This window comes from Heterodontus francisci, chromosome 9 (assembly GCF_036365525.1).
Source record: "Heterodontus francisci isolate sHetFra1 chromosome 9, sHetFra1.hap1, whole genome shotgun sequence".
NCBI lineage: Eukaryota > Metazoa > Chordata > Chondrichthyes > Heterodontiformes > Heterodontidae > Heterodontus > Heterodontus francisci.
This window is the reverse complement of record NC_090379.1, coordinates 5,538,086-5,565,876: the sequence shown is the minus strand read 5'-3', so window position 1 is coordinate 5,565,876 and position 27,791 is coordinate 5,538,086. Positions and strand designations below refer to the sequence as shown.

Genomic DNA, 27,791 nt, shown 5'->3' with positions numbered 1-27,791 from the left:
TCTATTCAGTGCCCGAGAGTATTGTGGACCTCAGCATCTCAATTTAAAAGTCACATCCGTATTGTCAAATCCCTCCATGGCCTCGCCCCTCCCTATCTCTGTAAACTCCTCCATGGCCTCGCCCCTCCCTATCTCTGTAATCTCCTCCATGGCCTCTCCCCTCCCTATCTCTGTAAACTCCTCCATGGCCTCGCCCCTCCCTATCTCTGTAATCTCCTCCATGGCCTCGCCCCTCCCTATCTCTGTAATCTCCTCCATGGCCTCGCCCCTCCCTATCTCTGTAATCTCCTCCATGGCCTCGCCCCTCCCTATCTCTGTAATCTTCTCCATGGCCTCGCCCCTCCCTATCTCTGTAATCTCCTCCATGGCCTCGCCCCTCCCTATCTCTGTAAACTCCTCCATGGCCTCGCCCCTCCCTATCTCTGTAATCTCCTCCATGGCCTCGCCCCTCCCTATCTCTGTAATCTCCTCCATGGCCTCGCCCCTCCCTATCTCTGTAAACTCCTCCATGGCCTCGCCCCTCCCTATCTCTGTAATCTCCTCCATGGCCTCGCCCCTCCCTATCTCTGTAAACTCCTCCATGGCCTCGCCCCTCCCTATCTCTGTAATCTCCTCCATGGCCTCGCCCCTCCCTATCTCTGTAATCTCCTCCATGGCCTCACCCCTCCCTATCTCTGTAATCTCCTCCATGGCCTCGCCCCTCCCTATCTCTGTAATCTCCTCCATGGCCTCGCCCCTCCCTATCTCTGTAATCTCCTCCATGGCCTCGCCCCTCCCTATCTCTGTAATCTCCTCCATGGCCTCGCCCCTCCCTATCTCTGTAATCTCCTCCAGCCCCTCGCCCCTCCCTATCTCTGTAATCTCCTCCATGGCCTCGCCCCTCCCTATCTCTGTAATCTCCTCCATGGCCTCACCCCTCCCTATCTCTGTAATCTCCTCCATGGCCTCGCCCCTCCCTATCTCTGTAATCTCCTCCATGGCCTCGCCCCTCCCTATCTCTGTAATCTCCTCCATGGCCTCGCCCCTCCCTATCTCTGTAATCTCCTCCAGCCCCACAACCCTCCGAGATATCTGCACTCCTCTAAATCTGGCCGCTTGCTCGTCCCCATTTCCCTCACTCCACCATAGACAGCCGCGCCTTCAGCTGCCTGGGCCCTAAGCTTTGGAATTCCCACCCTAAATCTCTCTCTCTGCCTCTTTCTCCTCCTTTAAGAAGTCCTTTAAAACCTTGTTCTTTGACCAAGCTTTTGGTTACCTGCCCTAATATCTCATTATCTTGTTCAGTATCAAATTGTCTGAGAATGCTCCTGTGATGCACCTTGGGAGGTTATACTAAGTTGAAGGCGCTATATAAATACGAGTTGTTGTTGTTTGTCATGGAGCTTTGAGTTAGCCGCCAACTTTCAGTGCTAAGGTTTGCCATCTTGAAGCCAACTGAACCCCAAAAAGACCTTGCATGCAACCTCCCAAAGAGTAACCAACGGAGTTTGCTGCTGCCCTTCCCACTTCCTTTTGTCTCCTCAGCTGAAATCCAAAACATGAGTGAGTGATGGTTCCATCCAGCTTGATCCCTCATTCGCCCCGAGCCTCAGATACTTACTCGCAGACTCCGCAGCTTCTCCTGAATGGTGTGAAGTCTGGTTTTTGGCTCCAGATCCTGGGCCTGATTCAAGGCTGGCTCAATGCGCGACAGCCAGGCAGAGATGTCGTCAAGGTCAGAGGTCAGCTGCTGCCATTGCTGCAGGTTCTGCTTGATGAGGAGCTCCTCACTGAGGGCCTGGGCATGGAGCAGATCCCAGCGCTTGATTCCTGCACACAACAGCGCACGGTTACTGCACACAACAGCGCACGGTTACTGCACACAACAGCGCACGGTTACTGCACACAACAGCGCACGGTTACTGCACACAACAGCGCACGGTTACTGCACACAACAGCAGACGGTTACTGCACACAACAGCGCACGGTTACTGCACACAACAGCGCACGGTTACTGCACACAACAGCGCACGGTTACTGCACAAAACAGCGCACGGTTACTGCACACAACAGCGCACGGTTACTGCACACAACAGCGCACGGTTACTGCACACAACAGTCACCCAACACAATGGCACGCAATTTGCTCTAACCACCAGGAAAACTTTCCTAATCTTAAGGTCCTATGAGTTTCGACAGCACTAATGCTCATTTCTATTGACTCGATCTTCAGGGAAGCTTGAAGTTAAGTAGCCAAAGATTGCACAATGTAACAGAATTTGGATTTTTAAATGTTCTAACCTGCCTTGTATGCAACATTTAATAAAGGTTTTGAACATAAAATAAACGGCACATATATACAAATGCAAATTGTGGTTCTAACAGTACTGTCTGTTAACAAGTGTTTAACAAGCTCTACAGTTGGCAGACTAACTGGCCCAACTGTGGGCTGACTCTATGATCTTAACCTATGAACTTAAGAACATATGAATGAGGAGCAGGACGAGGCCACTCGGCCCTTCGAGCCTGCTCCACCATTCAATAAGTTTATGGCTGAACTGATTACTCCACAAATCAATCTACCCCCGATAACCTTTCACCCCCTTGCTTATCAGGAATCTATCTACCTCTGCCTTAAAAATATTCAAAGACTCTGTTTCCACCGCCTTTTGAGGAAGAGAATTCCAAAGACTCACAACCCTCTGAGAGAATAAATTTCTCCTCATCTCTGTCTTAAATGGGCGACCCCTAGTTCTAGATTCTCCCACAAGGGGAAACATCCTTTCCACATCCACTCTGGCAAGACCCCTCAGGATCTTATATGTTTCAATCAAGTCACCTCTTACTCTTCTAAATTCCAGCAGATACAAGCCTAGCCTGTCCAATCTTTCCTCGTAAGACAGCCCGCCCATTCCAGGTATTAGTCTAGTAAACCTTCTCTGTACTGCCTCCAACGCATTTACATCCTTCCTTAAATAAGGAGACCAGTACTGTACACCGTACACCAGATGTGGTCTCACCAACGCCCTGTATAACTGAAGCATAACCTCCCAATTTTTGAATTCAATTCCCCTCACAATAAACGTTAACATTCTATTAGCTTTCCTAATTACTTGCTGTACCTTCATACTAACCTTTTGCAATTCATACACTAGGATACCCAGATCCCTCTGCATCTCAGAGCTCTGCAATCTCTCACCATTTAGATAATATGCTTCTTTTTTATTCTTCCTGCCAAAGTGGATAATTCCACTTTCCCACATTATATTCCATTTGCCAGGTCTTTGCCCACTTACTGATCCTATCTATGTCCCTTTGTAGCCCCCTTATGTCCTCTTCACAAGTTACTTTCCTACCTATCTTTGTGTCATCAACAAATTTAGCAACCATACCTTCAGTCCCTTCATCTAAGTCATTTATATAAATTGTAAAAAGTTGAGTCCCCAGCACAGATCCCTGTGGCATACCACTTGTTACATCTTGCCAACCAGAAAATGACCCATTTATGCCTACTCTCTGTTTCCTGTTAGCTAGCCAATCTTCTATCCATGCCAATATGTTACCCCCTACACCATGAGGTTTTATTTTCTGCAATAACCTTTGATGTGGCACCTTATCAAATGCCTTCTGGAAATCTAAATACAATACATCCACCAGTTCCCCTTTATCCACAGCACCACAGTAACTCCCTCAAAGAACTCCAATAAGTTGGTTAAACATGATTTCCCTTTCACAACACCATGTTGACTCTGCCTGATTACCTTGACTTTTTCTAAATGCCCTGCTATAACATCTTTAATAATAGCTTCTAACATTTTCCCTATGACAGATGTTAAGCTAACTGGCCTGTAGTTTCCTGCTTTCTGTCTCCCTCCCTTTTTGAATAAAGGAGTTACATTCGCTATTTTCCAATCTTCCCTGAATCTAGGGAATTTTGGAAAATTAAAACTAACGCATCAACTATCTCATTAGCCACTTATTTTAACACCCTAGGATGAAGTCCATCAGGACCCAGGGACTTGTCAGCCCGCAGCTCTAACAATTTGTTGAGTACCACTTCCCTGGTGATTGGAATTTTCTTGAGTTCCTCCCTCCCTTCCATTTCCTGACTTACAGCTAATACTGGGATGTTACTTGTATCCTCAATAGTGAAGACCGATGCAAAATATCTGTTCAATTCATCTGCCATCTCCTTATTATCCATTATTAATTCCCCAGACTCACTTTCTATAGGACCAACACTCAGTTTGTTAAATCTTTTCTTTTTTATATATCTATAGAAACTCTGACTATCTGTCTTTATATTTCTAGCTAGCTTTCTCTCGTACTCTAATTTTACCTTCCTTATCAATCTTTTAGTCATTCTTTGCTGTTTTTTATATTCTGTCCAATCTTCTGACCTGCCACCCATCTTTGCGCAATTATAGACTTTTTCTTTAAGTTTGTTACTATCTTTAACTGTTTTAGTTAATCACGGATGGTGGGTCCCACCCTTGGAATTTTTCTTTCTCGTTGAAATGTATCTATTCTGTGTATTCTGAAATATCCCCTTAAATGTCTGCCAATGCATCTCTATTGACCTATCCCTTAACCTGATTTGCCAGTTCACTTTAGCTAGCTCTGCTTTCATGCACTCAGAATTGCTCGTATTTAAGTTTAAAATACTAGTCTTGGACCCCCTCTTCTGCCCCTCAAACTGAATATAAAATTCAATCATATTATGATCGCTGCTACCTAGGGGTGCCTTAAGTATGAGGTCATTAATTATTCCTATCTCCTTGCACAATACCAGGTCTAGCATAGCCTGCTCTCTGGTTGGCTCCAGAACAAATTGTTCCAAGAAATTATCCCGAAAGCATTCTATGTACTCCTCATCTAGGCTACTCTGCCCACCTGACTTTTCCAGTCTATATGTAGGTTAAAATCCCCCATAAACCTGTGCCAAGTCTGTGGGGAAAGCCTTACCTGCAGCCTGCTGCTCAGAGTGTGCTAGCTCCATGAGCCCCGATGGCTGAGACACCTCATCTCCCAGAATGCCTGGTGCCCGCCTGATACCGTCGATGCTTCTGGAACATTCTGACAGGAGCTTGACCTGAAAGAAATGAAGCGCCTTCATCAGTCTTTTCACAAAGTGAGAGGCAATGCTGGGTTTAGAACAATTGTCATATCATTCACTTAGTGTCGTATCAAACACTCCCAGGACGGGTACAGCATGTGGTTAGATACAGAGCAAACGATCTCTCGACACTGTCCCCATCAAACACTCCCAGGGCAAGTACAGCACAGAGTTAGCGACGGTGAGGGGAAACCCCGATGGCGGTCTCTCTACGCGGGAATCCTCCCTCTTTACATCGGGGACCTGGGGTGGAGGGTGTTGCACAGGACAGTCCCGTGCAATAGACTTTTAAGTAGGTTCACGGACTACCAGGCCCCCTGTACTTTCTGCAGCCTGGGCGAGTCCGTGTTCCACGTATATATGGAGCGTGCGAGGTTGCAGCCCCTGTTCGAGTATTTAAAGGGCCTGCTCCTCATGTTTTGGCTGCACTTCAGTCCCACGCTCCTGATCTTTGGGCACCCGGTGTGGAGGGGCGTGGGCCGGGAGGAGGACCTCCTCGTCGGTCTGCTCTTGGGCCTGGCCAAGGTGGCAATGCGGGCCGTCGGGGGGTCCGTCCTCCCCGATTGCTTGCCCCTCTTCCACAGTTACATTCGCGCCCTGATGGTCCCTGGAGAAGGAGCTTGAGGCCTTCTGCAACCGGTGAACACCGCAGGGACTGGAGTGCATAAATGATGCTGAGAATGGCATTTTAATTTGAGTTATGTTTTATTTACCTGTTTTAACAAAGTTATTTTGTAAAATGTATATAATGGGGTCTGAGGAATAAAGGCCCCCTTGACATGAAATACATAAAAGGGGCCAGGGGTTTAAAGACCACCTTAAAAGAAAAAAAAACAGGGTTAGATACAGAGTAAAGCTCCCTCGACACTGTGCCCATCAAACACTCCCAGGTCAAGTACAGCACGGGGGTAGATACAGAGTAAAGCTCCCTCTACAAAAGAGAAAATAAAACGGGGCTAGATACAGAGTAAAGCTCCTTCTACACTGGGTCCATGTCCTGCCGTGGGTCCTCAGGCTTCCCCCACCACTAACACCATTGAGCCCTAAGCGGCAGCCCTCTGTCCCTCAGGATGGAGTGGGGAAAGCCCTTGTAAATTTGGTAACACCAAATGAGGAGGGAGAGGGCTTGCTTGTGGTATGAGAGCCTTTGGACACCATGTGAGCGGTCTCTCCTTTGGCCGATGGGTCAGGTGTCCTGGGTGGGGGCAAGACCTGTGAGGGTCGGCCCTCCCAGCAACCTAATGCTGCCGCCCAGGATGTACCCGACCCCGAGGTCAATTTGCATAATTTCCCATCTGCTGGGTCGATGGGCGCTGGCGGGATGAGAGATGGCCTCCTCTCTCCACATCCGCTCATTGGCCTGGGGACGGAGGTGGAGGGGGGGGGTCCTGAACCGCTGGCGCCCACAGGCTCCAGTTGCACAGAAGAACCCAGTGAGGACTCCTCCGCCATCGATCCTGCAGGTGAGATCGTGACGGAGGCGGGACCAACTGGTGCGGCCGGGATGTCCGCCCCACAGTGTGTGGTAGGTGTGTTGGCCGCTGGCGGTGATGACCTGGAGGAGGATGGGAATTCGATGTGGGGCACGGAGGATGAACTTGAATCCATCGCCAGTGAGGTGGTGGAGTCCCTCGTACCTCCCACCAAGTCTCCTCTCGTCCCCACTGGGAACTCTGGGACGTCCTCGCTGCATGCAGGGGTTGTCGCAATAAAGTTCAGCTGGCCCTCAGCCGGTGGTCAAGTCTGGCGCTGATCATCCAGTCCATCTGTGCTGCCCTCAAGAAGGCGGGGAAGGGTGTGGGCGTGAAACAGATTGAGAGGCCAATGGGTTGGCCCTCAATGGGATGCTGAGGGAGTGAAAGGCGAAGGGTACTTCCACTCTCTCCTCACAGTGAGGTGTTGGTGACGGGTTTCTAAGTACTTTTGACATGAAGATAACCGTAGCCAGCCTCAACATCAACAGCAGCAGGGGGTCTCACTGCAGATTTCACAATCACTCAGTCCTCAGGGAAGGGAGATACGCGGTGAGCTTTCTGCAGGAAACCCATACCGTTCCGGGAGACAAAGCCACCTGGCTCCTGGAGTGGCAGGATGGGGTCTATATGAGCCACCTAACCCTTATTTCTAATGGGGTGGCTATTTTGTTGGCCCCGACTTTTCAGTCAGAGATCTTGGGGGTCAAGGAGCTTGTGCCAGGCTGCTTGCTCCACTTCGTTGCTTGCCTGGGTAGCGTGCCGCTCCACTTTGTGAACGTGTACGCGTTGCACTGCGTTTCTTTAAAGAAGTGTCTGCTCTCTTGAGCTCCAACGATAGTGGCGAGTGCATCATCCTTGGGGGGATTTTAACTGTATCCTTGAGGTGGGGGATTGCTCCGGTCCCCAGCGCGGCCAAGCGTCAGTGGAGAAGTTGAGGGAACTGATCAGCTCCCTCAACTTGGTGGATATCTGGTAGAATCTCCATCCCGACTCCAGCACCTTCACGTGGAGGTCTGGAGGAGGAGGGTCCCGAATCGACCGCCTCTACTTTTCGCAGGTGTACGTCTCCCGCATCTCGGCGGCCTCCATGCGGCTGGTGCCGTGCTCGGACCACCACCTGGTGTGGGCGGAGTTCACTCCGCTCCGCATGCAGGCGGGGTCCATGTACTGGCACTTTAACAACCGGCTGCTGGAGGACGAGCGATTCCGGGACTCGTTCCATCGATTCTGGGCCGACTGGAGAAGGAAGCAGGGGGGCTTCCCCTCCTTGAGGCTATGGTGGGAAGTGAGCAAGACTCACATCCGCGTCTTCTGTCAGGAGTACGCGAAGGGGTGGACCAAGAGGCGGGAAGCCGAAGTCGGGCGTCTAGAGAGGGAGGTGCTCGACTTGGAGTCCCGCCTCGGTCATGCCGTCGCGGACCCAGCCCTGAGGCAGGTGTACAAAGAGAAGAAGGGCACGCTGAGGGACCTGCAGCTCATAGGGTCCAGAGGCGCATACGTGAGGTCACGGATCCAGATCCTGGAAGATTTTGACCGCGCCTCACCCTTCTCCTACTCGCTGGAAAATGGTGGGGGGTCCGTAAGCAGCTCATCAAGCTGCTGGCCGATGACGGATCCTCCATCACGGATCCGGAGTGAATCGGCCTCCTTGTTCATACTTATTGCAGTGCGTTGTTCTCTCCGGATCCGTCCAGCAAGGATGCATGCAGAGTTTTTGTGGGAGGACCTGCCAAAGGTCAGCCTGGAGGGCGCCGAAGGATTGGAGGCTCCCCTCACGTTGGCGGAGCTGACTGGTGCCCTCCACCAGCTCTCAAGGGGCAATGCCCCGGGGCTGGATGGGCTGATTGTGGAGTTCATCAGGGTGTTCTGGGACCAGTCCTGGGGGGCAATTATGGGCGGGTCCTGGGGGAAAGCCTGGCAACAGGGGAGAAAGATCAATTGGGAGAAATGTTCTGGACTCCTGGTGGGTCAGTGACGGGTGGACTCCCTGCCGGAGGAGTTGACAACTTTTGCATGGAGCACCACGCACCTCCTCTATCTGGGAGTCCACCTTAGCCCCACAGAGGAAGCCTGGCTGGCAAACTGGCAGGAATTGGAGGTGAGAGTTACCGCTCGGCTGGGGCGCTGGACAGGACTGCTCCTAATGCTTTGCTACAGGGGCCGAGCGCTGTTCATAAACCATGATGTTGTGGTACTGGTTGGTCACTTTGGCTCCACCCCCTGCATTTGCCAACAAGATCCAGAAGAAGCTCGTCAATTTCTTCTGGGGCAAGAGGAAACACTGGGTCTCTGCCGCGGTCCTGAGTCTCCCGATCGAGGAAGGCGGCCAGTCACTGGTGTGCGTCTGCACCCAGGCTGCGACTCTCCGCCTTCGGACCCTGCAGAGATACCTGTACGTCGAGCGTCCTCCCAGATGATGTGCGCTGGTGACATAATTTTTCTGCCAGGGACACTGCCTTCAAGACAACACGCAGCTCCCAGTGGAGAACATTAGCCGCGCCTCTCTGAGGGAGTTGCCCATCTTTTACCAGGATCTATTCAGAGTCTGGAACATGGTGGCTTCCAGTCAGGGCGCTCCCCAGCGGCGGAGGAGAGCACCTCAGCTATCCGGGCGGCCGACTCCGGGGATGGACCGACGGGTGGAGGAGTAGCCACAGCCGCCGGGACGTCCCTTCACTGTGGGTGACGAGGGGGCTCAGGAGTGCAGAGCACTCCCGGCCGGGCTGACCCCGCTCATCCGGAACTGCTCATTGGACCCAGGCCTCGAAACCCTCCTCGGGAGCCGGTCCCACACAACCTGAGCCGCCTCTCGGAAATGCCCTCCGTGCCATTTCACACTGCACGGACGGGTTTCCTATACGGGCTGCTCCTGCACACTTCCTCACTCTCGTCAGCCGGCCAGACACGCCCTGGCGGTCCGTGTTGCCATCTGGCGGCAAGGGGGATCCCTAGTGGAGGTCTCTCTACGCGGGAGTCCTCTCCCTTTACATCGGGGACCTGGGGTGGAGGGTGTTGCACAGGGCAGTCCCATGCAATAGACTTTTAAGTAGGTTCACGGACTCCAGGCCGCCTGTACTTTCTGCGGCCTGGACGAGTCAGTGTTCCACGTATATATGGAGTGTGCGAGGTTGCAGCCCCTCTTTGAGTATTTAGAGGCTGCACTTCAGCCCACGCTCCTGATCTTTGGGCACTCGGTGCGGAGAGGCGTGGGCCGGGTGGAGGATCTCCTCGTCGGTCTGCTCCTGGGCCTGACCAAGGTGGCAACTCACAGGTCCAGGCTGCGGGCCGTCAGGGGGGATCTGTCCGCCCTGATTGCCTGCCCCTCTTCCGCGGTTACGTTCGCGCCCGGGTGTCCCTGGAGAGGAAGAATGCGGTGTCCGCCGGTACGCTTGAGGCCTTCCGCGACCGGTGGGCACCGCAGGGACTGGAGTGCATCATTGATGCCAAGAATGGCATTTTAATTTGAGTTTTGTTTTATTTATCTGTTTTTAATAAAGCTATTTATTTAAAATGTATATAAAGGGGGCCTGGGGTATAAAGGCCACCTTATTAAAAAAAGTTAGATACAGTGTAAAGCTCCCTCTACTCTCCCTTGCCAGTGTGACATTTTTAAAGTACCTTTCTCTGTCTGAGATTGACAGTCACAAACTCATTTCATATAGGACTACTGAAAACAGAAGGAGGAATCTTTGCACTCAGGGGCGATTTGTGAGATAAACAAAGAACAAAGAAAATTACAGCACAGGAACAGGCCCTTCGGCCCTCCAAGCCTGCGCCGATCCAGATCCTCTATCTAAACCTGTCGCCTATTTTCTAAGGGTCTGTATCTCTTTACTTCCTGCCCATTCATGTATCTGTCTAGATACATCTTAAAAGACGCCATCATGCCCGCGTCTACCACCTCCGCTGGCAACGCATTCCAGGCACCCACCACCCTCTGCGTAAAGAACTTTCCACGCATATCCCCCCTAAACTTTTCCCCTCTCACTTTGAAATGCCAGTGTCTGACCCACCGCACCAGTTTCATTTTAGGGATGAGTTCTCCAACGACTGTGAGTGTCACCATCTCTCCTGGATATTCGACATCATTACCATCACTGAATCCCTCACCAACAACATCCTGGGGATTACCATTGACCAGAAACTGAACTGGAGAAGTCATATAAATAACGTGGCTACAAGAGCTGGTCAGAGGCTAGGAATGCTGCGGTGAGTAACTCACCTCCTGACTCCCCGAAGCCTGTCCACCATCCAGAATCACAGAATCGTTACAGTGCAGAAGGAGGCCATTCAGCCCATCGTGTACACACTGGCTCTCTGAAAGAGCAATTCCTTCAGTTCCATTCCCCTGCCTTCTCCCCTTAATCCTGTACATTCTTCCTTTTCATATAGCTGTCTAATTCCCTTTTGAATGCTTCAATTGAACCTGCCTCCACCACGTTCTCAGACAGCGCATTTCAGACCTTAAAAAGTTTTTCCTCATGTCACTTTTGCTTCTCTCACCAAATATTTTAAATCTGTGCCCTCTCGTTCCCGATCCTTTCACGAGTGGGAACAGTTTCTCTCTATCTACTCTGTCCAGACCCCTCATAATTTTGAATACCTCTATCAAATCACCTCTCAGCCTTCTCTTCTTCAAGGAAAACAGTCCTAATTTCTCCAATCTATCTTCATAACTGAAATTCCTCATCCCTGGAACTATTCTCGTGAATCTTTTCTGTACTCTCTCCAATACCCTCACATCTTTCCTCAAGTGCAGCGCCCGGAACTGGACACAAGACTCCAGCTGAGGCCGAACTAGTGTCTTATATGCAATCTACAAGGCACAAGTCAGGAGTGTGTTGGAATACTCTCCACTTACCTGGATGGGTGCAGCTCCAACAACACTCAAGAAGCTCAACATCATCCAGGACAAAGCAGCCCACTTGATTGGCACCTTCAATATTCACTCCCTCCACCACCGATGCACAGTGGCAGCAGTGTGCACCAGATATAAAATGCACTGCAGCAATGCACCAAGGCTCCTCAGACAGCACCTTCCAAACCCACAACTTTACCACCTAGAAGGACAAGGGCAGCGATATATGGGAACACCACCACCTGCAAGTTCCCCTCCAAGTCACACACCATCCTGACTTGGAACTATATCGCCGTTCCTTCACTGTCACTGGGTCAAAATCCTGGAACTCCCACAGTGCTGTTAGGAAGGGTGTACCTACCCCACATGGACTGCAGCGGTTCAAGAAGGCAGCTCACCACCAACTTCTCAAGGGTAATTAGACATGGGCAATAAATGCTGGTCTGGCCAGTAACGCCTGCATCCCATGAATGAATTTAAAAAGAAAGCAGCCCAATTTCTGAGCATCAGGTTTGTGTCCAGGAGTTGCCTTCTGCCACTCAGTCTCCAGGAGTCAGCTGGAGGTCAGAGAGCTGGTTTCTAGAACAGGAGATTCAATGGAAGAAAATATTCACCCTTAACTGTTGGGGTGGGGTGGGCTGCAGTAATAGTGACTCAAGGCTACAATATCTTCACCCCTTCCCCTGCGCACCTTCACACAGAGGCAGATAATCTGCTCATTTCATTGCCAAATGTGCTTGCTCGGACGGACCCGCAGGAGGGTGCAATGTGAATCTCCTGGTACTCACCCTATCCGAGATATAATGGACATCCCCACAACTGGTAAACCACTGCTAACCCTCAGAACCCTGATTTCCCTTTGGCTCTGCCAGTTCCCAAAACTTGACCCTTACGTAGCCTTCACGGTGAGCAGCATCCGAGTCTTGGCCCCCAGTGGTTGGATGGTGTCCGACGGTGATTTCTGTCTGCTGAAACTGGCACTTCCTGGTACCCTCTGGGGTGGTGGCCGGGTGCCACGAGACAGAGTCTGGTCCCGAATCCCCTGTGAACAACAATGGGCGTTAGAGAGGGGGAACAGCCTTCCTTTAACAGCAGAGGACAGGAGTCACATAAGATGGCACCAAATGGGTTTGGGAGTGAACCCCATCCACAGTGAACACCACCATGGCCCCGGGCACGGGCTCCACCTCGGCCCCAGGAGCGAGCTCTACCACGGTCCCAGGAGCGAGCCCCACCGCGGCCCCAGGAGCGAGCCCCACCGCGGCCCCAGGAGCGAACCCCACCGCGGCCCCAGGAACGAACCCCACCGCGGCCCTGAGCCTGTGAACCCCACCGCGGCCCCAGGAGCGAGCCCCACCGCGGCCCCAGGAACGAACCCCACCGCGGCCCCAGGAACGAACCCCACCGCGGCCCTGAGCCTGCGAACCCCACCGCGGCCCCAGGAGCGAACCCCACCGCAGCCCTGAGCCTGTGAACCCCAGCGCAGCCCCTAAGCATGACTCCACCTCGGCCGAGCCCGAGTGAACCCCAGCGTAGCCCATGAGAATGACCCTCACTTCAGCCTTGGCAGGATCAGAGATACTCGGCGGGGGATATGTGGAATGGGGGTATATTCTCATCTTTGCCTGGGGATTGGGCTGATTGCCCACCCAGAAGAGAACCTGCCCTATGCCAGGAATCATGGGCACACTCTACAAAGAGTGAGGAAGCCAAATTTACCCCTCCCTCCCTCCCCCTGCACTCTACCCCCACAGATAGACCCCTCCCCCACAGACAACCCCCACCCCCACACTCCATCCCCACAGATGTCCCCCTCCCCCCAAACTCGACCCCCACAGATAGACCCCTCCCCCACACTCCACTGCCCCTACGTACCTCCTTCCCACCCCTACATCTACTTCCCGACCCCCACACCCTCTTCCCGACCTCACACATCCCTCCCCCACAGATACCCCTCCCTAGCCCCACAACCCACCAACCTCCCCACGCCCCCATACCGACCCTCCCTGCCCCCTCCCCCCCCACCCTCAGCTCATGGGTCAAGGACAAACGAGCACAAACATGAAGGGTGAAAGTCTAGGGGAGCCGTGATGCAGGGCCACCCTTACTCGTGTGTGATGGATCTCTCATGTCCCGTCGGGTAGTTGGGGAGGGATTGGCTCCTTTCTTTTCCCACCTCAAATCGCAGAATTAGAGGACACAGAGAACTGGCAAAAGAAGCGAAGGGGAGATGATAAGAAATGTTTTTACGCAGTGAGTTGTTGTGATCTGGAACGCATTGCCTGAATGGGCGTTAGAAGCAGATTCAATAGGAACTTTCAAAAGGGAATTGGATAAATACTTGAAGGGGAAAAATTTGCAGGGCTCTGGGGAAAGAGCAGGGGAGTGGAACTAATTGGATAGATTTTTCAAGCACAAACACGATAGGCTGAATGGCCTCCGACTGTGCTGGATGATTCTATAATATTTCTTTCCCATACGGACAAGATGCCAAAAGCCCGCACTCAGCTACTCTCCCAAAATAATGAGAAGGCCTAACATAGAGGTCAAGAGTTGCGCAATGGGAAAATTGACTGACGTTCTGGACAAGCAATGGTGAGGGGGGGTGGGGGGGGGGGGCGACCCTACATCAGGGTCAGAGAGAGGCCGTTAACGTGCATCGTGCATCGGCATGCGTAACGGTCCAGCGACGTCACAGCGGCGTGAACAAGCGTGCGTGCGAATTGGGTGCAGGGAAGGGGGTAATGGGGAGAGGAGCAGTCAAGGGGGGGTGCTGCCTTACAAAAGGGGTGGGCTGGCATAGGGTGCTGTGAGAGGGAGAGGGGAGAGGTTGGGACACATGCGTTAGCAGGTGCCTACCAGCTGAAGTTCTCAATGCGCTTTCTGTCATTTTAACATAGGCTTCAGGACTTTCTGTGATTTGTATATCTGCAAAGAGAAGAGCAGGACATTCAACATGGTACAGACACAGCTATACCCAGGAGCAAACAACAGCAACACACTCTCAGCAACGCCCTACTCACACTAGCTCAAATCCCAACACACCACCTCGAGAACCTCAATTCAGTTTATAACAAATCTGGAATCAAAAGCAGGAATCAGTAACAGTGGACGAGGGCAGAGAACCTGAGGGAAGGTTCGGGAGGAATTTTCCAGTTGTTATTTTTCGTCTCTAAACTGGCCGTAGGTTTTTAACTGCCTCTCCCATGGGTGCTGGAGGTTGGGAAGGTGTCAATCGTAGACAGAAAGCAAGAACTTGCATTTCTATAGCGCCTTTCATCACCTCAGGATGTCTCAAAGCGCCTTACAGACAATGAAGTACTTTTTTGAAGTGTAGTCACTCTTGTACTGTAGGAAACATGGCAGCCAATTAGCGCAGAGCAAGATCCCACAGACAGCAATGTGATAATTAGCAGGTAATCATTTTTTGTGATGTTGATTGAACTATAAATATTGGTCAGGGCACTGGGGGGGCAGGGGGTGGGGGGAGTTCCCCTGCTCTTCTTCAAAATAGTGTCATGGGTCCTTTCACTTGAGCTTAAGTGGACAGCACCTCCAACAGTGCAGCACTCATTCAGTACTGACCCACCGACAGTGCAGCACTCCCTCAGTACTGACCCACCGACAGTGCAGCACTCCCTCAGTACTGACCCACCGACAGTGCAGCACTCCCTCAGTACTGACCCACCGACAGTGCAGCACTCCCTCAGTACTGACCCTCCGACAGTGCAGCACTCCCTCAGTACTGACCCTCCGACAGTGCAGCACTCCCTCAGTACTGACCCTCCGACAGTGCAGCACTCCCTCAGTACTGACCCTCCGACAGTGCAGCACTCACTCAGTACTGACCCTCCGACAGTGCAGCACTCCCTCAGTACTGACCCTCCGACAGTGCGGCACTCCCTCAGTACTGCACTGGAGTGTCAGCCTGGATTTAGTGCTCATGTGTCTGGAGTAGGACTTGAACCCACAACCTTCTAACTTAAAGGCGAGAGTGCTACTCACTGAGCCACAGCTGACATCTGTCCTGATGTTGTAGGCATTGCAATGAGTGCAATAGACTAGATGGATGAGCTATTCTTTTATTGTCCATCGTTGTTGTATTTTAGAACCATAGAAAAGTTATGGCACAGAAAGAGGCCATTCAGCCCATTGTATATGCGCCGGGTGAAAAAACTAGCCGCCCAATCTAATCCCACCTTCCAGCACCTGGTCCATTGCCTTGCAGGTTAAAGCACTCCAGCTCCAGGTACCTTTTAAATGAGTTGAGGGTTTCTGCCTCCACCACCATTCCTGGCAGTGAATTCCAGACACCCACCACCCTCTGGGTGAAAAGTGTTTCCTCATGTCCCCCCTAATCCTTCTACCAATCGCCTTAAATCTGTGCCCCCTGGTAATTGACCTCCCCGCTAGGGGAAACAGGTCCTTCCTGTCTATCTAGGCCCCCTATAATTTTGTACACCTCAATTAAGTCACCCCTAAGCCTCCTCTGTTTCAAGGAAAACAACCCTAACCAATCCAATCTTTCCTCACAGCTGCAATTTTCAAGCCCTGGCAATGTTCTTGTAAATCTCCTCTGTACTCTCTCCACCTCCTTATCCACCACCTTTAACATTCACTCCCTCCACCATTGACACATAGTGGCAGCAGTGTGTACCATCTACAAGATGCACTGCAGCAACTCACCAAGACTCCTCAGACAGCACCTTCCAAACCCATGACCTCTACCACCTAGAAGGACAAGGGCAGCAAATACATGGGAACACCACCACCTGCAAGTTCCCCTCCAAGTCACACACCATCCTGACTTGGAACTATATCGCCGTTCCTTCACGGTCGCTGGGTCAAAATCCTGGAACACCCTTCCTAACAGCACTGTGGGTGTACCTACCTCACATGGACTGCAGCGGTTCAAGAAGGCAGCTCACCACCACCTTCTCAAGGGCAATTAGGGATGGGCAATAAATACTGGCCTGGCCAGTGACACCCACTTCCCATGAAAGAATTTTTAAAAAGGCTGTTTAATGGGGCAGGGCCATTGGTCATGAGACAAAACCTCCAACCACAGTTGATAAGACTGGTCACATGATTGAATCTCCAGGAATACATTCACCCAGAGTTGGGAACCCAATCTCATTCCCTTCTAAAGGGATGGGACAGGTACTGTGAGGAGAGTGGGGAGGAAGCACGATTCACAAGGCAGATGATATGGCTGAGGTCAGGGTGTTTTTCCAACATCTGTCGTTTCCTTGTCTGCTGCATCTAACTGTCTTGGAAGTTGGAGAGATCAGAAAGGAGGTGAAAAAGGAGTCCTGAGATCAAAGGGACTGACAGCTGGCTCATACAAGTCCCTTATCGCAGCATTCAACAAGCCCATCTCTTAATTACAGTCATTTCCATTTGTTCCACATAAAAGCATTCCCTTCCAATATTAATTTCTCTCTCTCGTTCTGATGTTTTTTTTCCTCCTTTTGTTTGGGAATGTGTCCAAAACTCACCTCATTTAAAGAGGACCACCAACTAGAAAACAAGAGAAAGAGGTATAGAGAGAGAGAAAGATGGAGATTGGAGAGATAAAGGGAGTGACAGAGAAACAAAGAGAGGAAGAGAGAGGAACACAGAGTGAATGAGAGAGAGAAAGAGAGCGAGGGGGGAGGGGGACACAAAGCAAGAGAGAGAGGGTGAGGGACAAAGAGCGAGCGAGAGAGATAGAAAGAGAGAGAGAGGGGACACAGAGCAAGAAAGGGCAAGGGACACAGGGCTGGCAAGAGAGAGAGCGAGGGGGGGGGGGGGGGAGGTGACAGAGCGAGCATGCGAGAGAGAGGGAGAAAAAGAGAGAGAGACAGAGAGACAGACCAAGAGAGAGAGAGAGAGAGCGAGAGAGAGGGGGAGAGAGACAGAGCGAGAGAGAGAGAGACAGAGCAAGAGAGAGAGAGGCAGAGCGAGAGAGAAAGAGGCAGAGCGAGAGAGAAAGAGGCAGAGCGAGAGAGAGAGAGGGAGACAGAGCGAGAGAGAGAGAGGGAGACAGAGCAAGAGAGAGAGAGGGAGACAGAGCGAGAGAGAGAGAGGGAGACAGAGCGAGAGAGAGAGAGGGAGACAGAGCGAGAGAGAGAGAGGGAGACAGAGCGAGAGAGAGAGAGGGAGAGAGAGAGAGCGAGAGAGAGAGGGGGAGAGAGACAGAGCGAGAGAGAGAGAGACACAGAGCAAGAGAGAGACAGAGCGAGAGAGAGAGAGGCAGAGCGAAAGAGAAAGAGGCAGAGCGAGAGAGAAAGAGGGAGACAGAGCGAGAGAGAGAGAGGGAGACAGAGCGAGAGAGAGAGAGGGAAACAGAGCGAGAGAGAGAGAGGGAAACAGAGCGAGAGAGAGAGAGGGAGGGAGACAGAGCGAGAGAGAGGGAGGGAGACAGAGCGAGAGAGGGGGAGGGAGACAGAGCGAGAGAGGGGGAGGGAGACAGAGCGAGAGAGGGGGAGGGAGACAGAGCGAGAGAGGGGGAGGGAGACAGAGCGAGAGAGGGGGAGGGAGACAGAGCGAGAGAGGGGGAGGGAGACAGAGCGAGAGAGGGGGAGGGAGACAGAGCGAGAGAGGGGGAGGGAGACAGAGCGAGAGAGGGGGAGAGAGACAGAGCGAGAGAGGGGGAGGGAGACAGAGCGAGAGAGGGGGAGGGAGACAGAGCGAGAGAGGGGGAGGGAGACAGAGCGAGAGAGGGGGAGGGAGACAGAGCGAGAGAGGGGGAGGGAGACAGAGCGAGAGAGGGGGAGGGAGACAGAGCGAGAGAGGGGGAGGGAGACAGAGCGAGAGAGAGGGAGGGAGACAGAGCGAGAGAGAGGGAGGGAGACAGAGCGAGAGAGAGAAAGACACAAAGCAAGAGAGAGGGCGGGGGAGAGAGCGAGAGAGAGAGGAAGACAGAGCGAGAAAGAGAGACAGAGCAAGAGAGAGAGGGAGAGACAGAGAGAGACAGAGAGAGACAGAGAGAGACAGAGAGAGACAGAGAGAGACAGAGAGAGACAGAGAGAGCGAGAGACAGAGCGAGAGAGAGAGAGAGCGAGAGAGAGAGAGAGCGAGAGAGAGAGAGAGCGAGAGAGAGAGAGAGCGCGAGAGAGAGAGAGAGACAGAGTGAGAGAGAGACAGAGCGAGAGAGAGTCAGAGCGAGAGAGAGACAGAGAGAGACAGAGCGAGAGAGAGAGAGAGGGAGAGAGAGAGGGAGAGAGAGAGGGAGAGAGAGAGGGAGAGAGAGAGGGAGACAGAGCGAGAGGGACACAGAGCGAGCAAGAGAGAGAGGGACACAAAGCAAGAGAGAGAGAGAGAGGGGGAGAGAGCGAGAGAGAGAGGGGGAGAGAGCGAGAGAGGGAGACAGAGCGAGAGACAGAGAGACAGAGCGAGAGACAGAGAGACAGAGCGAGAGAGAGGGAGACAGAGCGTGAGAGAGAGAGGGAGACAGAGCGTGAGAGAGAGAGGGAGACAGAGCCAGAGAGACAGAGCAAGAGAGAGACAGAGCGAGAGAGGGACGCAGAGCGAGCGAGAGAGGGATACAAAGCAAGAGAGAGGGAGGGGGAGAGTGCGCGACACAGAGAGAGAGAGAGAGAGAGAAAGGGGTGACAGAGCGAGCGAGAGAGAAGGAGAGACAGAGCGAGAGAGAGAGAAGGGACAGAGCGAGAGAGGGAGGACAGAGTCAGTGAGAGAGGGGGGACAGAGCGAGGAATGGGAGACAGAGGGAAAGAGGGGACTGAGAGAGATAGTATAGAGAGAGGGGGAGAGAGACTGATAGAGACAGACAGAGGGAGAGAGAGTAAGACAGAGCGAGTGAGATATGCTGGTCCCACCTCAGACATCACAGTGTGTTACGAGGCCGCAGTGGGATTCAGCTCAGGGACTGTCCACTTCTATGGACAAAGGACTGGCCTTCCCAGCACCTCGCTCAATCTCAGTACATTAGTGAATTAGTTCTGTTACTAGACCAAGAATCCAGAGGCCTGAACTAATAATCCAGAGAACATGAGTTCAAATCCCAAAGGGAAAAGTTAGAGAATTTGAAGACAGTTTTAAAAATGCAGAAGTAAAAAGCTGGTCTCAGTAAAAGTGGCCATAAGGCTGTCGGATTGTCATTACAATCACAGATTAGGTACAGCACAGAAGGAGGCCACTCAGCCTCTCGTGTCTGTGTCAGCTCTCTGCAAGGGCAACTCAGCCAGTCCAGTCCCACTCTCCCTTCCTTTTACTGTAGTTCTGCAAATTTTCTCTCTGAATAATTATCCAATTTCCTTTTGAAAGCTACAATTGAATCTACTCCCACCACACTGCGTCACTTTACAGAAGGAAATCTGCTGTCATTACCCAGTCTGACCCTATATGAAGCTCCAGAACCCCACACAAACATGGTTGAATCTTAACTGCCCTCTGAAGTGGGCGAGTAAGCCCCTCAAGTTTGTACCAAACACGTTACCAGCAGTTCAATAAGGCAGCCCATCACCACCTTTTCAGAGGATCTATGGGTATGGGCAACAAATTGCCAGTGTAATGAAAACCACACCTGCCAAGAATGAGGCATATTAATTTAGTCATATGGAACATTAATTTTCAAACTCTTACTGAACTGAAGTATGGCTGCACCCGCATTTTAAAAGGCCAGTGGCTGGAAACATTTGCATTCTAAGAGACAGTTACCTGGAGAAGACAATGGAACTGCTCCCTCATTCAATTAACCCGGATGGATTTTGATCACCAGACATTGAATGTGTAAAAAGCATTTCATCCGCCCCTGCCCCCACCCCCCCCCCCCCACCCCACTGAGGGTGTCTGCTAAGATGGACAATCCACAAACCGATGATCGGTTGTCCCAAATAAGGGGTTAATCACATGACTAACCAATTGGCCCCAACTTGGAGTTTGAACTGTGCTCACAGAACAGTTTGGGTACAATACTGCACCTGAACTTGAAGGAGGACAGCATCTCACGAAAAGGAGAGACTGCAACTGGATTTCAAGAAGACAGAAAGCCATCGAAACAAGTTTGAAAGTGTGCACTTGGCCCCAACAAGATGGCAAGATCGAACTGCAATCAAAGACTTTACATCAAACTCAAAAGACAATAAATGAACCCCAGCTATTGCTTCAAACCTTTCCCCTTGATTCTCCTTTTCTGACTCTATCTGTGTGTGTTCATCACGTATGCATGCTAGCCTGGTTAATTTAGTTTTAACCAAATTAAAATTTTAAGGTTAATAAATTTACACCTTTCTTGCTTAAATCTAAGAAAACCTGTCTGGTTGATTTCTTTGCCATTACAATTGGAGAGCAGTAACAAGGATTCACTGAGGGGGAAGCTAAAAACACGGTGTTTTTAATAATTGAACCCTGTTACGGTCAAACCAGGAAAAAGCTGAGAGGGAACCCCTAGACCCCTTTCTCACCTGGGCAATGCCCACATCCTGAGAATGAATCTTTGGAAAGTCAAGTTCAGCATTGTACTGAGCCAAGGGAAGCAGCAAAGTTGCAGGTTTGATTCTCGGTCTGTACCAGGAACACAGGAACCTAGGAGTAGGCCATTCAGCCCATCGAGCCTGCTCCACCATTCAATACGATCATGGCTGATCATCCACTTCAATGCCTTTTTCCCCACACTATTTCCATATCCCTTTATGTCATTGGTATTTAGAAATCTGTCAATCTCTACTTTAAACATACTCAATGACTGAGCTTCCACAGCCTTCTGGGGTAGAGAATTCCAATGATTCACAATGCTTTGAGTAAAGAAATTTCTCCTCATTTCTGTGCCCCCTTATTTTGAAATTGCTTCCCCTGGTTCTAGACTCCCCAATGAAGGGAAACATCTTCCCTGCATCTACCCTGTCTATCCCTTTAAGTATTTTGTAGGTTTCAATGAGATCACTTCTCATTCTTCTAAACTCTCGAGAATACAGGCCCAGTTACACCAATCTCTCTTCATATAACAGTCCCGCCATCCCTGGAACAATTCTGGTGAATCTTCATTGCACTCCCTCTATGGCAATAATATCCTTCTTAAGGTAGGGGGACCAAAACTGCACACAGTACTCCAGGTGCAGTCTAACCAAGGTTCTATACAATTGAAGCAAGACTTCACTACTCCTGTACTCAAATCCTCTTGCGCTAAAGGCTCACATACCATTAGCCTTCTTAATTGCTTGCTGCACCTGCATGTTAGCTTTCAGTGACTTATTGACGAGGACACCCAGGTCCCTTTGTGCATCTACACTTTCTAATCTCTTACCATTTAAGAAATACTCTGCACATCTATTCCTCCTACCAAAGTGGATAATCTCACATTTTTCCACATTATATTCCATCTGCCATGTTCTTGCCCACTCACTAAGTCTGTCCAAATCCCCTTGAAGCTGCTTTGCATCTTCTTCACAACACACATTCCCACCTAGTTTTGTGTCATCCGTGAACTTTTGGTCCCCAAATCCAAATCATTGATATATATTGTGAACAGCTGGGGCCCAAGCACTGATCCCTGCGGTACCCCACTAGTCACAGCCTGCCAACGCGAGAATGACCCATTTATTCCTACTCTTTGCTTTCTGCCTGTTAACCAATCCTTACTCCATGCCAGTATATTACCTCCTATCCCATGTGCTTTAATTTTGCTCACCAACCTCCTGTGGGGGACTTTATCAAAGGCCTTTTGAAAATCCAAGTATACCACATCCACCGATTCCCCTTTATCAATTCCATTAGTAACATTGATTTATTTATTTAGAGATACAGCACTGAGACAGGCCCTTCGGCCCACCGCGTCTGTGCCGACCAAGAACCACCCATTTATACTAACCCTACAGTAATCCCATATTCCCTATCACCTACCTACACTAGGGGCAATTTATAATGGTCACTTTACCTATCAACCTGCAAGTCTTTGGCAGTGGGAGGAAATCGGAGCACCCGGAGGAAACCCACGCGGTCACAGAGAGAACTTGCAAACTCCGCACAGGCAGTACCCAGAATCGAACCCGGGTCCCTGGAGCTGTGAGGCTGCGGTGCTAACCACTGCGCCACTGTGCCACTCTCAGACTCCAACAGACTCGTCAAATATGATTTCCCATTCATAAATCCATGTTGACTATGCCCAATCAGATCATTATTATTCAAGTGTCCATTTATCATCCTTTAGAATAGATTCTAGTATTTTCCCAATGACTGATGTAAGGCTAACAGGTCTGTAATTCGTGGTGTTAGCTGATCACAGGTGTAGCATTGTGCAGGGTGGCAGTGTGTGTGGAACTACTTGCCTCAGTGTGTGGGGAACCACCCTCACTCTCTCCCTCTCCCTCTGTCCCACCCTCACTCTCTCCCTCTCCCTCTGTCCCACCCTCACTCTCTCCCTCTCTCCCACCCTCACTCACTCCCTCCCTCTGCCCCACCCTCACTCGTCCCTCCCTCTGTCCCACCCTCACTCTCTCTCTCCCTCTGTCCCACCCTCACTCACTCTCTCTCCCTCTGTCCCACCCTCACTCACTCTCTCTCTCTGTCCCACCCTCACTCACTCTCCTTCCCTCTGTCCCACCCTCACCCTCCCCCTGTTCCACTCTCACCCTCTCCCTCCCTCTGTCCCACCATCACTCTCTCCTTCCCTCTGTCCCACCCTCACTCTCTCCTTCCCTCTGTCCCACCCTCACTCTCTCCTTCCCTCTGTTCCACTCTCACTCTCTCCTTCCCTCTGTCCCACCCTCACTCTCTCCTTCCCTCTGTCCCACCCTCACCCTCTCCCTCCCTCTGTCCCACTCTCACCCTCTCCCTCCCTCTGTCCCACTCTCACCCTCTCCCTCCCTCTGTCCCACCCTCACTCTTTCCTTCCCTCTGTCCCACTCTCACTCTCTCTCTCCCCTCCAGCCACTCCGTCTCTCTGTCAATGAACCCAGCCAGAAATGAAATGCCTGAGACTGACACCAATTGCAACAGTGACACCTACACTACTCACTCTGCGTCAATGCTGCACACAAGCACAAAGAAAAGCTGGTTACTGATTCCAGTGGTTAATATTAACCCCTATCCCGGTACCGCACCCCACCACAAGCAGGAGAGGGTCAGGGGTTCAAAATGTAACAACAAAATGCACGTCCAATCCCGCCACATGTGTGCCTGTTGCCTTTTCATGCCAGCAGTTGCCTGCTATTGAGGCAAAATACCTCATTATAATATTGAAATCAGGCGCTCACACTAGCCGGAGTCTGATTTAAATTTAATATAGTCCGGCTAGGATTCCAAGGGCTCGGGAAACTCGACAACTGAAGGGAGGCAGCAGCTGCCAAATCTAATGGGGAAAGTGCCTTTTACAGCACTGCTTGTGGGCCAGGAGAAGCAGGAGTGTTTCCACCCACCACATCCACACCCCCAGCACATTGCCCTCCCCACCACATTGCCCCCCTCCACCTCCCCCGCCCCACCACAACCCCTCTGCCAGTCAGGGCCTGTTATCACTGCTACAATCGGCCGAACCCCATCATCACAAAACCCTCAACCCCTCTATGTGCCCTGCGAGGCCCCCCCCATTTACCCCGCGAGTATCCCCACCACCCTGTCGGCCCGTGATGGCTGTGACTGTTCCCTAGGAGCCTGGCAGTGCCCTTCTACAGCAGACTTTCCCGCCCTCCAGCCAGACAGTTGTACGGTCGCTTGCCGCGCGGGAAATGGAGTAGGAAAATAATAATGAGAACCTGCTGTTAACTACACCAGGACCTGTGTGCTCCCTGCTAGCCCACCCAGAAACATGCTCCCTCCCCTAAATATTGGGACCTGGAGGTTCCTTTAGGCTCTGGGGTGTTTGATAGAATGACTGGAAGGAGTGAGGTTGCTGCACAATCAGGAACATCAATCCCAATGTACAAACACATCCTCAACTCAAAGATGATCTTATTGAACGGCGGAGAAGGCTCGACGGGCCGAATGGCCTACTCCTGTTTCTAACTCATATGGTCGTGCACCGGAAAGACCGGAATAGCAGAAAGATGAAGGACACCATGGTACGGGTTGAGAGCGGAGTTGTAAATGCAGGACACTGACAGTCTGACTGAGGGATTTTTCCCATCTGTCCTCTCCCTGCCCCTTTATGATCATTTGGGAAAGGGTCACATTAAATGTTTGTGCTGTTGCATTGCGGAGGGGAGCCAATTGTAAGAGTTTCTGTTGTGGAGGGGGCGGGGGGGGGTCGGTGCTGGAGGTGGGCAGAGAGAGTGTTAAATCCCATTGTGTTATTGGAAGAGGACCTCTGTCCCACCCTCACAACATTCCTTCCCCAACCAAAACCACCCAAAAAAAACCCCCAAATCATCTCTTTATTTATCCAATAACTATTTATGGGATCATGCTGTGCATAAAATGGCAGCCACATTTCACTGAATTACAACAGTGACTACACTTCATGGGATTGTGAAGCGCTTTGGGATGTTGGAAGAGTGTGAAAGGTTCTTCCTTTCTAATACAACACCTGAGTGGAGAACCTGTGGACCAGGTATTGAGCAATCCCATGTTCTGTGCACAGTGGATCAGCCAAGGGAGACTGCTCATCAATTGGTACCTGATAAAGTACTGAAGTACAAGCTATCCTCTTCATCGTCATGTGAAGAAGAACCTCCCACATCCACAGTATGGTCCCACTCCAACGGGATGGAGTCCACACTGACCGGGGTCTCGCGGCCAGACCTCTCGTTTTGCTGCGTCTCCCCTGGCGGGCTGAGGTGACAGAGGGAGTCCGGAGCGGAAGACTCAGTGGCACGAGCCTTCTCCTGCCAGCTCATGTTCTGCAGTACGCCCCCATCTTCCCTGTCTGCCTCCCTGTCAGATAGATCCTTATCTTCATCAATCATCTGAAACAGAGACCGAAGAACACAAGACTTCACGCATCAACCAAAGCCCAATCACCATTTACAGGAAGCCACAGGACCAGGGGCATTTGATACATTCAACCCCTGCCTTCAATCATCTGCATTCACCCTTATCACTGACTCTACCCACCCATTTAATCACCCACAGTCAATGTCCACTCTCCCCTATCACTGACTCTACACCCATTTAATCACCCACAGCCCATGTCCACTCTCCCCTATCACTGACTCTACACCCATTTAATCACCCACAGCCCATGTCCACTCTCCCCTATCACTGACTCGACACCCATTTAATAAGCCACAGCCCATGTCCACTCTCCCCTATCACTGACTCTACACCCATTTAATCACCCACAGTCCATGTCCACTCTCCCCTATCACTGACTCTACCCACCCATTTAATCACCCACAGTCCATGTCCACTCTCCACCATCACTAACTCTACACCCATTTAATCACCCACTGTCCATGTCCACTCTCCCCAATCACTGACTCTACCACCCATTTAATCACCCACAGCCCATGTCCACTCTCCTCCATCACTGACTCTACACCCATTTAATCACCCACAGCCCATGTCCACTCTCCTCTATCACTGACTCTACACCCATTTAATCACCCACAGTCCATGTCCACTCTCCCCTATCACTGACTCTACACCCATTTAATCACCCACAGCCCATGTCCACTCTCCCCTATCACTGACTCTATACCCATTTAATCACCCACAGTCCATGTCCACTCTCCCCCAATCACTGACTCTACACCCATTTAATCACCCTCAGCCCATGTCCACTCTCCTCTATCACTGACTCTACACCCATTTAATCACCCTCAGCCCATGTCCACTCTCCTCTATCACTGACTCTACACCCATTTAATCACCCTCAGCCCATGTCCACTCTCCTCTATCACTGACTCTACACCCATTTAATCACCCACAGCCCATGTCCACTCTCCTCTATCACTGACTCTACACCCATTTAATCACCCACAGTCCATGTCCACTCTCCCCTATCACTGACTCTACACCCATTTAATCACCCACAGCCCATGTCCACTCTCCTCTATCACTGACTCTACACCCATTTAATCAACCACAGCCCATGTCCACTCTCCCCTATCACTGACTCCATACCCATTTAATCACCCACAGTCCATGTCCACTCTCCCCCAATCACTGACTCTACACCCATTTAATCACCCTCAGCCCATGTCCACTCTCCTCTATCACTGACTCTACACCCATTTAATCACCCTCAGCCCATGTCCACTCTCCTCTATCACTGACTCTACACCCATTTAATCACCCACAGCCCATGTCCACTCTCCCCTATCACTGACTCTATACCCATTTAATCACCCACAGCCCATGTCCACTCTCCCCCATCACTGACTCTACACCCATTTAATCACCCACAGCCCATGTCCACTCTCCCCTATCACTGACTCTACACCCATTTAATCACCCACAGCCCATGTCCACTCTCCCCTATCACTGACTCTACACCCATTTAATCACCCACAGCCCATGTCCACTCTCCTCTATCACTGACTCTACACCCATTTAATCACCCACAGCCCATGTCCACTCTCCCCTATCACTGACTCTACACCCATTTAATCACCCACAGCCCATGTCCACTCTCCACCATCACTAACTCTACACCCATTTAATCACCCACAGCCCATGTCCACTCTCCCCCATCACTGACTCTACACCCATTTAATCACCCACAGCCCATGTCCACTCTCCCCCATCACTGACTCTACACCCATTTAATCACCCACAGCCCATGTCCACTCTCCCCCATCACTGACTCTACACCCATTTAATCACCCACTGCCCATGTCCACTCTCCCCTATCACTGACTCTACCCACCCATTTAATCACCCACAGCCCATGTCCACTCTCCCCTATCACTGAGTCTACCACCCATTTAATCACCCACAGCCCATGTCCACTCTCCCCTATCACTGACTCTACACCCATTTAATCACCCACAGCCTATGTCCACTCTCCCCTATCACTGACTCTACCACCCATTTAATCACCCACAGCCCATGTCCACTCTCCCCTATCACTGACTCTACCACCCATTTAATCACCCACAGCCCATGTCCACTCTCCCCTATCACTGACTCTACCACCTATTTAATCACCCACAGCCCATGTCCACTCTCCCCTATCACTGACTCTACCCACCCAATTAATCACCCACAGCCCATGTCCACTCTCCACCATCACTGACTCTATCCACCCATTTAATCACCCACAGCCCATGTCCACTCTTCCCTATCACTGACTCTACCACCCATTTAATCACCCACAGCCCATGTCCACTCTTCCCTATCACTGACTCTACCACCCATTTAATCACCCACAGCCCATGTCCACTCTTCCCTATCACTGACTCTACCACCCATTTAATCACCCACAGCCCATGTCCACTCTCCCCTATCACTGACTCTACCCACCCTTTTAATAAGCCACAGTCCA

The 27,791-nt window shown here is 51.3% G+C and overlaps 1 protein-coding gene across 1 annotated transcript in view; it reads right to left on the bottom strand.

Moving 5' to 3' along the window:
• LOC137373552 (nesprin-2-like) overlaps positions 1–27,791 on the bottom strand; it is a 126,442-nt gene that overhangs the window by 12,232 nt on the left and 86,419 nt on the right. Inside the window, exons 24-27 of the mRNA XM_068038481.1 lie at positions 24,981–25,269; positions 12,322–12,470; positions 4,945–5,071; positions 1,601–1,809 (exon numbers count right to left, since the gene is read on the bottom strand). Coding sequence (XP_067894582.1) covers positions 1,601–1,809; positions 4,945–5,071; positions 12,322–12,470; positions 24,981–25,269 — 774 coding nt within the window. The remainder of the gene's footprint in view (positions 1–1,600; positions 1,810–4,944; positions 5,072–12,321; positions 12,471–24,980; positions 25,270–27,791) is intronic.